At 51.8% G+C, this 10,878-nt stretch overlaps 1 protein-coding gene and 1 long non-coding RNA gene across 3 annotated transcripts; one reads left to right on the top strand and one right to left on the bottom strand.

The window, feature by feature from the left end:
- The first annotated feature begins 494 nt into the window (after positions 1-494).
- LOC136333560 (uncharacterized) lies at positions 495-2,092 on the top strand. Its single transcript, XR_010731054.1, has 2 exons — positions 495-1,449; positions 1,658-2,092. It is a non-coding gene; the product is annotated as an uncharacterized lncRNA (long non-coding RNA).
- Positions 1,927-10,321, bottom strand: MRPL4 (mitochondrial ribosomal protein L4). 2 transcript variants are annotated; one of them, XM_066272864.1, is made up of 9 exons: positions 9,960-10,104; positions 9,810-9,876; positions 9,573-9,723; positions 6,613-6,664; positions 5,546-5,663; positions 4,508-4,614; positions 4,281-4,390; positions 4,125-4,201; positions 1,927-2,787 (listed from the first exon to the last, which is right to left on the bottom strand). In XM_066272864.1, exons 1-9 carry the CDS (start codon positions 10,014-10,016, stop codon positions 2,642-2,644), a joined length of 885 nt encoding a protein of 294 aa, XP_066128961.1. In that variant the 5' UTR covers positions 10,017-10,104; the 3' UTR covers positions 1,927-2,641. The 2 variants fall into 2 exon arrangements, with proteins under 2 accessions (XP_066128961.1, XP_066128972.1); XM_066272875.1 differs by lacking the exons at positions 1,927-2,787; positions 4,125-4,201; positions 4,281-4,390; positions 4,508-4,614 and adding an exon at positions 4,644-5,442 and having other exon boundaries at positions 9,960-10,321.
- Positions 10,322-10,878: the final 557 nt, after the last annotated feature.

Below are 10,878 nucleotides of genomic sequence, written 5' to 3'. Positions count from 1 at the left end.
GTGTGCGGAGGACCCGGGTTCGATTCCCGGCCAGGGCACATAGGAGAAGCGCCCATTTGCTTCTCCACCCCTCCGCCGCGCCTTCCTCTCTGTCTCTCTCTTCCCCTCCCGCAGCCAAGGCTCCATTGGAGCAAAGGATGGCCCGGGCGCTGGGGATGGCTCTGTGGCCTCTGCCCCAGGCGCTAGAGTGGCTCTGGTCGCAATATGGCGACACCCAGTAGGGTCGCAACATGGCGACGCCCAGGATGGGCAGAGCATCGCCCCCTGGTGGGCAGAGCGTCGCCCCCTGGTGGGCGTGCCGGGTGGATCCCGGTCGGGCGCATGCGGGAGTCTGTCTGACTGTCTCTCCCTGTTTCCAGCTTCAGAAAAATGAAAAAAAAAAAAAAAAAAAAAAAGAATAAATAAAACCTAAAAAGAGTAAATAAATAAAAAAAAGAGGATGCTTCTAATAAAGTTGCATACGAGTACACAGTGGATTCATGTTTATTTTTATTGTCGTAGGTTCATGATTGGTAGCGAGCCTGAACCTATCATATTACATATTCATGTCAGACATGAAATGTTGTCAGAATAACAAATTTAAATACAGTCTGAATAATGAGGACATGCTTGTTCTCCTTTAACTTAGCCCAATAAATATCGTAAGTTCGACAATTATATTTAAAAATACCAGTTTTTACGCCGGTCGCATAATTTTATTTTGTGCATTTATCCGTCCCGTCCTACCCTGAAGGCTGGTCCATGAAAATATATATATATAAATTTTTTTTTTTTTTTTGTATTTTTCTGAAGTTGGAAACGGGGAGGCAGTCAGACTCCCGCATGCGCCCAACTGGGATCCACCCGGCCTGCCCACCAGGGGGCGATGTTCTGCCCCTCTGGGGCGTTGCTCTGTTGCATCCAGAGCCATTCTAGCGCCTGAGGCAGAGGCCACAGAGCCATCCCCAGCGCCCGGGCCATCTTTGCTCCAATGGAGCCTTGGCTGCAGGAGGGGAAGAGAGAGACAGAGAGGAAGGAGAGGGGGAGGGCTGGAGAAGCAGATGGGCGCTTCTCCTGTGTGCCCTGGCCGGGAATCGAACCAGGGACTCCTGCACACCAGGCCGACGCTCCACCGCTGAGCCAACTGGCCAGGGCGAAAATATTTTGACATTAAACTGGCCCGTGGCCCAAAAAAGATTGGGGACCACTGATGTAGACAATTGAGCCATATTCCTTCAAGACCATGCAGACTAGGCTAAGTGTATCAGGACAACAGCTGGTCTTACTTTAGGTCTTGATACCATACAGGGCCAGCCTGACACACAGGGAGAAGCAGTTAACAGTTTGGCTCAGGCCCACACAGCATTTCCTTCTCTGCATCCCTTACTACTGACTACAAATAACCTTTTTACTTAGTTAAATCTGGTGCTTTAACCATCAGTTTATGTCCACTGAGGGCTTTCAAAGAAGGTAGTTCAGCCTGACCTGTGGTGGCCCAGTGGATAAAGCATCGACCTGGAAATACTGAATACGCCGGTTCAAAACCCTGGGCTTGCCTGGTCAAGGCACATATGGGAGTTGATGCTTCCAGCTCCTCCCCCGTCTCTCTCTCTCTCTCTCTCCTCTCTAAAATGAATTTTAAAAAAAACCAAACAAACAAACAAAAAAAAACAAGAAGGTAGTTCAAGCTCTGAGGTTGCTCCCAAGAGGCATTCCAGAGGTTTTTGGTGAAGGACAGCCCAGCCAATGAGTGGCTACTGTGGCTGTCTGGCCTGGCTGGGCCTGCATATGCAGATGACAGCTCTAGTTGTTAAAGAAATTGGCCACATTATTTTATAGTCTGTATTATGGCTATTAAAAAATTAACTTGAAAAAAAAATTAACTTGGAGGAAGAAAACAGTATCAGCAAACTCAAGAATTATGGTACCAGTTTGGCGCTTTAAAAAAACATGTTTATTTTCTCATTTATTGACCACATTGATTCTGATTCTGCGCTCAGGGGAAATCATTGTGATGAACACTCAGGTCTGTATATGGCACCTACTTTTGGAATCAAGCCCGCACATTGGACTGAGGGACTGTAACAAATGGTACCACGGGCCCTGTTAGGAAGGCAAGTACACAATCACAGTGCCTGGGAGCCAGAAGGGGCCAGGAGCAGTTTCCTAGCGAAGGGCACTGCTTCTACTCCTCTGAGTTCCCGGAGGCCAATTCACCCTACGGAAGCTGATTCAAGGTCATTTCTATAAATAGTACTGAGGTTGCCCCTTGAAGAGAGAGGCACCGGTGGTGCCCCCCACCAGAGAAAGAGACAACTTGTCAGATGGAATGATTCACAACATGGCAACGAACTGTTGTTTCTCCTCTGTAATTAAAAAATAAAGTTTATCTCAAAAATAGAAAAGAGACTAGCGGAGGAACTTGATCAGGCTTTCTCTCGAGTTGACCCTTTCCGGTCATGATGCCTGCCTGGCCTGCCCAGCCACTCATGGCCTCAGCTTCCTACTGGGATGAGGGAGTCCGGGCAGTGCTGCTCTTGCAGGGTGGGTGTAAGACCCCAAACCAGCCAGGGGTGCTCGGCCTTGCTCAGAGCAGGCACTGGCATGGAGAATGGTGCAGGAAGGAAGGCAGCTGAAGGGCACTGGGGCGCAGGACCAGAGCTCAGGGGAAGTCGCAGTAGGGCAGGCGGAAAGGGTAGAGGGGTGTGTAGCGTGTGTCGTGCCAGAGCAGCTTCTCCTCCAGGAAGGCAACAGTCTGCAGGGTCAGGACCAGTGTTTGGTGCTTCAGCATGCTGTGCACGTTCAAGCCTGGGGGGCAGGGGGTGTAGTCAGGGTGGGATGTACTCCACATCTGGACCCCTTTCTCTCCTCACAGGAGCACCCCCCTTAGAGACTCATGGTCTGGCATGGGGTTTGAGAGCCCTGCGGCCTGGGTTCAAACCCTGGCTCAGCAGCTCACCACTGGGGAACCTTGGACAAGGGACTAGCTTCAACCCACCAGCTTCTGACAGACAGCCTCCCAGGTAGTCTGCCCCTTGCTTGGCCATGAGTAACACCTCACATTCCAGTGGATGGGTACAGACCAGAAACAGAGCAGATGAATAGAAACAATGTACTGAAAGTGTGGCTGCAGTTAGTAGGCAAAGAGGAGAGAGGGAGGTGGGGAAGGCAGGGAAGGAACAAGGCAGGTCAATCAGGATCTGGTGAGTACTGGGGGTCTCTTGGGCTTTTCCCTGAGAGTGTGGTGGGAGCCATGGAGAGCTGTGGGTACCAGAAGGATGTGCATGGACTCAGTTGCTCCAAGGTGTCCTCTGGCAGCTGGGGCAGGGGGACAGACTGTAGGGATAAGGGCAGAGGGGGCTGTGCTGATCCAGGCAGAGGGCTGGCCCAGGGTGGTAAGAGGTGATTGGATTATTTAGAGACGGAATCGACTGGGTGAGCTGACTGACTAGAGTGGAGGGTGATGGCATGGTGTGGGGCCTAAGCCACTGGAAGGAAAGAGATGCTGAGATGCCTATCAGACCCCCTTCTGTACCTGTCCAGGAGGCAGCAGGACATGCAATCAGGAGACTGGGGTGGAGCTCTGGGGATCAGCAACATAGGCTGAGTATGATGTGCTCAAGACAGACCTGATCCTGACTCTCTGCTTCTCTAAGTGAGGAGCCAGGTGGGGACAGCCAGTGAGCCTTTGCATTCACTCCGCACCCAGCACTGTGACTCAAGCTTGGATAGATGTGATATCACAGCATTTAAGAACAAGATCACTCTGCCTGACCAGGCAGTGGTGCAGTGGATAGAACATCTGCTTGAGACGCTGAGGACCCAGGTTCGAAACCCTGAGGTCGTTGCCTTGAGCAAGGGGTCACTGGCTTGGCTGGAGCTCCCCCACCCCCACCCCCACCCCAGTCAAGCCACATATGAGAAGGCAATGAACAACTAAAGTGCTACAACTATGAGTTGATGCTTCTCATCTCTCTCCCTTCCTTTCTGTCTATCCCTATCTGACTCTCTTTGTTTGGGCTAGTTGAGGGTTGGGGAGGGTGGTCACTCTCCAAGATCACTCAGTGATTGACAGGTAGAGACAGGATTTGAACTGACTTTTGCACTCCCTGGGGACCGGGGGTGGATCAGTGCCCTTTACTCACCTACCACTGGAATCAGGTTGAAAGTCTTAAGCCCAAGTGTGGCTGTCACGATGTTCTGAGGCATGTCCTTGTAGTCTCTGAAATGGAGGTCAGGAGGTGAGCTCTGCAGAGGATGTAGCTTAGCACCCCTACCCCCACTCTGCCCTGCACCCTCACAAGTCCACCAGGAGCACGGAGTCCCCCCAGCAGCGGTAGTGGGCCAGCTCTGTCAGGTACTGGGGGTCTGCAGTTGGCAGCTCCAGAGAGTCCACGATGTGCAGGTTGTCCTGGTGGAAGGAAAGAACAGATAGTCTGAGCCACCACCCCAGCCTTCCTTGCTCCCCAGACCTCACAGCCCACACGCCCCAGGACCCTAGTGGCTCCCAATAGGATTGGGCCTGTACCTGGGCCAGCTTGACAGTCAGCGCCACCTTGAGGCCCTGCACCCGCACTTTCATGGGCAGCATGTAGTAGTAGCTTGTGGGGCCCCGGGGGCCGTGGGCAATGCCTCCTGCAGGCAGAGGTGTGTAAATAGATGAGGGTCCCAGCTGGACTTGGAGGTAAAAAAATTAGTCCCAGTGGCTGGTGCAAGAGTAGGGGTGGGGAGGTGCTGCCAACCAGGCTCAATTCCAGCAAAGAGGGCAGGGCCTCTGGTAGGGATGGAGAGGGGAGGCTTGATTGGACATCATCTAAGACAGTTGACTTTACCTCCCTGGGCCTCTGTTTCTTCAGTCATCAAACTCTAGGTAAGGACTGTCCACCTGTGCACCTGCCCTCTTCTGGGCCCTGAGAGTGCCACAGGGAACAAGATGGAAGGATCCCTGCCTCATACCATTCATATTCATACAGAAGCTTGACCACAGAGGAAATAAAGGTTGACAGGGTAGCCCAGGATCTGTGTGGGGGAGGGAAGGTCAAGGAAGGCTTCCTGGAGGAGGTATATCCTAAACACAACAGAAGGATAAGCAGTTGGCCAGGCAAATGGCACATGACTCTGAGTTAGTGCTATCTGGGCAGAAAGGGTGTGAAGAGGACATGTGGAGGAGATCAGTCTGCACCCACCAGTGCCTGGAATGCCAAGGAAAGGATCTCCATGCAAAGGCTGCAGGAGCTGGAAGGTTTAGGAAGATCCCTCTGGTTGCTGTGTCAAGCATGGGCCATAAGAGGAGAGATGGAAGGCTGGGCCAAAGCAGACTGTTGTCATAGTCTGATGAGAGGCCAAGGCCAGAGCTGGCGGCAGCAGGACAGATGGTGAAAAGTGGACAATTGTCAGATCTCTCCCTGCATGTGGGCAGGGAGGGGTGTGGGTCTAAGTCCTGTTGTCCCAGCTCCAGGTAGGCTGATGAGGTGGAGGGAATGGGACTGACATCACTCCAGATGTGGCAAAAAAACACCCAGGCCCCAAGTTAGCCCAGAGACTCCTCCCAGCCTTGTGCACTTACCTCCTCGCCAAATCGGGGAACGGATGCTGCCATGCCTTGCACGCCCACTGCCTTTCTGTGGCCAGGGCTTCCGGCCACCACCTCGCACCTCAGCTCTAGTCTTGGTCTTGGCATAGCTCTGTGGGCACAAAGTGAGGATGGGGTCAGGTTCATGAAGCAAACATCATCATAGCCAAAAGGTGTCATCCCCAGGAATATAACAGTGACCTGGGCCTGCAGTTGGGAAACCACAGAGGAAGCACAGAGATTGGGGTTCCATCAGGACAATCAGATCACTTTCAGAGGGAGGGAAGGATAAAGACATCAAGAGTTCCCTCCTCCACTCCAGGATATCAGACTCAGAAAGGCAGGGGATCTGCTGCCTGGCACATAGTAGCTGATCAGTAGTTTTTGAACAATTTCAATTTGGCTGCAACGGAAAGGAAGGTGGAACTTGGGATAAGACATGGCTAGAGAGAATCAGGAGAGGTGCAGGGTAGGGAATCATGACAAACTTCCAATGCCAGGATGACAGCTTCATTCCTAGGGCAATGAGGAGCCAGGGAGGGTGTGGCCAGGGGAGAACTCGCTGCACTTCTGAGTGGGGAGATGGAAGGCAGAGATCCTAATTGAAAATGGCTACTTCAATGACCTTGGCATAAAATCTAAGGTCTTCACCGTTTCTCTTGCTGACCTCTAGGCCACACAGGGCTGTTTTTTGTCCCTTTGCATGTGCTACTCCCTCTACTTCCATCCCAGCCCTGCTATCCCCTTCACCTAGCTACTGAGTGCACACCTGAGGTTAATGCCACTTTCTGTGGGGCTTTACTAATTATACATTTACAAGTGTACCACTCGATTCATGTTCACCTCTCCAATTAGACCATCTTCACGAAGGCAGGGACCTCTCCTGTCTCATCCACTAGCACATATGCCCAGCGTATAGTGGGTATTTAGAAAGTGCCTGACAAATGACCAACCCATCAGTGAATGGTTCAGGAGAGAGAAAATGGGCCCGACCCCAGCAGTCCAGAGAAAACACACTAAGGGGCTTCCTATGCCCACCTCGCCCCACTCAGGACACTCACAATTCTCTTGAAGTTCTTCTGCCAGATGGCGACCTGGTGCAGGATATCCAGCCTGTAGAGAAAGGAGACTTGAGAGGTGTGCCTTCATTTAAAACCCTCTCACGGCCCCCACTCCACTAGATGAAAACCCAGGCTCCTCCCTCCCACCTCCAGGGTCTATGAGATCTGCGCCTGCCTTTCTCTGACCCCATGTCATGCCACCGTCACTCCCCCTCCATTCCATTCTGTGAAATGAAATCTAGCCTCCAGGCCTTTGCATTTGTTCCCTCTGCCAGCAATGCTCTTCCTCTGGCTAGCTGCATCTTAGCCCAAATATCTCCCAGACAAGGACCCTTGCAAAAGAGAAAGCTGTGCGTTTCTTATTCTCACCTTGCTCCTTTCCTGTAATTATAGCTTACTTAATGCCACCTTCTTTACGAACTGGTTTGACTCTTTAGCCATGCACTGTCCCATATGGTAGACACTGGCCACATGTGTGGCTACTAAACTCCTAAAATGTGCCAGTGCCACATGTTGAAATAATATTTTAGTTATATCAAGTTAAATAAAATACATTATTGAAATCAATTTAATTTGTTTCTTCCTATTGTTTTAAAAAATGTGGCTATCAGCCTGACCAGGTGGTGACGCAGTAGATAGATAGAGCACTGGTCAGGGGCAGAGGACCCAGGTTCGAAACCCTGAGGTCACCAGCTTGAGCGTGGGATCATAGACATGACCCCATGGTCAGTGGCTTGAGCAAGGGGTCACAACTAGCTCGATGGAACCCCTACCCCCACCCCATCAAGGCACATATGAGAAAGCAATCAATGAACAACTAAGGTGCCGCAAGGAAAAATTGATGCTTCATATCTCTTTCCCTTCCTGTCTGTCCCTATCAATCCCTCTCTCTCTGTCTCTCTTGCTTAAAAAAAAAATGTGGGCCCTGGCCGGTTGGCTCAGTGGTAAAGCATCGGCCTGGTGTGCAGGAGTCCCAGGTTCGATTCCGGGACAGGGCACACAGGAGAAGCGCCCATCTGCTTCTCTACCCCTCCCCCTCTCCTTCCTCTCTGTCTCTCTCTTCCCCTCCCACAGCCAAGGCTCCATTGGAGCAAAGTTGGCCCAGGTGCTGAGGATGGCTCCATTGCCTCTGCCTCAGGCGCTAGAATGGCTCTGGTTGCAACAGAGCGACGCCCCAGATGGGCAGAGCATCACCCCCTGGTGGGCATACCGGGTGGATCCCGGTCGGGCGCATGAGGAAGTCTGTCTGACTGCCTCCCTGTTTCCAACTTCAGAAAAAAAAAAAAAAGTGGCTGCCAGAATTTAAATTACACATTATGTGGCTACATTGAACATGGTGCCTGGGTTGTAGTTGGCTAGAGGTTGGAAATCTATGGCTAATAGGCCAAATCTGGCCTGCTGCCTCTTTCTGTAATTATGTTTTACTGAAATACAACCCTGCTCATTTGTTTATATATCACCTATGGCTGCTTTTGCACTATATTGGTAGAGGTGAATAGTTGCCATGGATACATTATAGTCTGCAAAGCAAAAAATATTTACTATCTGGCTTTTTTTTTTTTTTTTTTTTTAAGAGACAGAGAGTGAATCAGAGAGAGGGATAGACAGGGACAGACAGGAACGAAGAGAGATGAGAAGCATCAATCATTAGTTTTTCATTGCGCGTTGCAACACCTCAGTTGTTCATTGATTGCTTTCTCATATGTGCCTTGACTGCGGGCCTTCAGCAGACTGAGTAGCCCCTTGCTGGAGCCAGTGACCTTGGGTTCAAGCTGGTGAGCTTTTTGCTCAGACCAGATGAGCCTGCGCTCAAGCTGGCGACCTCGGGGTCTCGAACCTGGGTCCTCCACATTCCAGTCCGATGCTCTATCCACTGGGCCACCACCTGGTCAGGCTGATTGCTTTCTCATATGAGCCTTGACCAGGGGGCTACAGCAGACCGAGTAACCCCTTGCTCGAGCCAGCAACCTTCGGTTCAGGCTGGTGAGTCTTGTTCAAACCAGATGAGCCCGCGCTCAAACTGCTGACCTCGGGGTTTCGAACCTGGGTCGTCCACGTCCCAGTCCAATGCTCTATCCGCTGTGCCACCGCCTGATCAGGCAAGAGTAACAACTTAATACCACTTATGTGCCAGACACCATGCACATGAGAGGCATCATACACCTGGGAAAGCAATAACCCAGCCCTGAGTGTTGGCCCACATAAGGTTGAGATACTGCCTCTAAAGGTTACAAGCTGTGCCTGACCTGTGGTGGCGCAGTGGATAAAGCGTCAACTTGGAAACGCTGAGGTTGCCGGTTCAAAACCCTGGGCTTGCCTGGTTAAGGCACATATGGGAGTTGATGCTTTATGCTCCTCCCCCCTTCTCTCTCTCTCCCCTCTCTATAATGAATAAATAAAATCTTTAAAAAAAAAAAAAAGGTTACAAGCTGTGTGACCCTGGGCAAATTTTTTAACCAGTCTCTGCTCAGTTTCCTTATCAACAAAATAACAATAACAGAACCCCTCCCTAGGGTTCCTATGACATCCAGTTAACCAAAGGCAAACAGGCTGTGGCAGGCACACAGTAAAGATTTAGACATTGTTAGTGATTGTTTTTTGCAAAAACTAATGACAGCAATGATAATCAACATTCCTATAGAACTTACTATGTGCCAGAGTTAACTCATTCAATCATCATAGCAACCTCTTGATGTCTGACAGGTATACACTAAAGCACAATATGGGATGGCAAGATTTGAGAGGTTCTGCATCATTAACCTCTGCAGGCTTCAGAGCTCTGCATCCTTAACCCGCCTAGAGGATGTTGCCTCTCAGCCCTCAACCTCACCATTCTGCAGCAGGGAAAACCATCCCCTTTGACAGGTGGAGAAACTGAGGCTCAAGCCCAGGTCACCTGATTCCTAAACCCGCACTCATCGCCCCTTTGTCACCCAGTTCACCATTCCAGCTCTGTTCACCTGGGTGCCACGGAGAAAACGTCGGGGTGTAGCTCGGCCAGACCTACGCGTTCCTGCTCGTAGCCCCGCAGGGACTCCACCCAGGCCTGCACCGGGCGCCGGTGCGTGGGTACCTGGAGCTCGCACTTGCGCAGCACAGGTGCCTGGGGATCTGAAGCAATTGGGAAGTCAGGGGTCAGAAACAAGAGTTAGAGCTCCCAGGCGCCGCCCCTCCTAGGGTGACCCCGGCTACCTCACCCGCACTCTTTATCGGTTCTGGCTTCTCCAGCGGCTGTACTGCCTTTTCCGCTAGCGCGGTCAGGCCCTATAAGCGGTGGGCGAGTGAGAAACAAACCCTGAATCTTCCAACCTCTGTTCTCCGACCCTGCCCACAGTCCCCAGCCTCACCAGGCTCCGCGTGGGCGAAAACCAGACCGGCGCCCGGGCCCTGACTAGCAGCAGCATTGCAGCGCACCTCCTCACGGCGAGAGGTCGAGACTCCCTCTGCACACCGGCGCCTTGCGATTACGTCACGCCCGCGACTCCTCCTGCTCCGCTCGGATTCGGCACCGCAAAGCAGAGCATGCAAGAGCGAGGATCGTGGGCCCGGCTTGGCCTGCCCCCACCGCCGCCCCAGGATTAACCTCCAGACTCCAATTTCCACTCCTGGCATAAAGGACCCTCTGTGACATCTGGGAACGAGACCACACAGCAAGAATCACCGCAGGGGCCTGACCTGTGGTGGCGCAGTGGGATAAAGCGTTGACCTGCAAGTGCTGAGGTCGCCCAGGTTCAAAACCCTGGGCTTGCCTAGTCAAGGCACATATGGGAGTTGATGCTTCCAGTTCCTCCCCCCTTCTCTCTCCTGTCTCTCCTCTCTCTCTCTCTCTCTCTCTCTGTCTCTCCCTCTCCTCTCTAAAATGAATTTAAAATAAATGAATGAATGAATGAATGAATGAATGACCGCACGCTCCGTAGGCCTTCCTCTGTTGTGTCCCGCCTCCAAAGAGCCGGTACTCGCTTAGCCAATGAGCGTTAAGTCTGGAAAAGTGACCCGCCCATGGTTGGGCGGTTCTGGGGAGGACACCTAAGGGAATATGACCAATAACTGTTATGCTTTTGGTGTAAGCCACGCCCTCCACGCCCCACCCTCATTTAGCTTTCTAGATTCTCGGACTTGCCTTTCTCTTGTTGGTTTGGTACTTGCAGGGCCTTATCTCCTATAGAAATCCCTAAGGATTGAGCCTGCGGGACCATTCCTATCGTCTTAGATCCCACAGGGCAGGACTGTGTCCGCTCAATTTCCATGTCTGTGTCTCCCCCACGC

The sequence above is a fragment of the Saccopteryx bilineata genome, chromosome 1 (genome assembly GCF_036850765.1).
Source record: "Saccopteryx bilineata isolate mSacBil1 chromosome 1, mSacBil1_pri_phased_curated, whole genome shotgun sequence".
Lineage (NCBI taxonomy): Eukaryota > Metazoa > Chordata > Mammalia > Chiroptera > Emballonuridae > Saccopteryx > Saccopteryx bilineata.
This window is presented reverse-complemented; position numbering and strand designations above follow the sequence as displayed.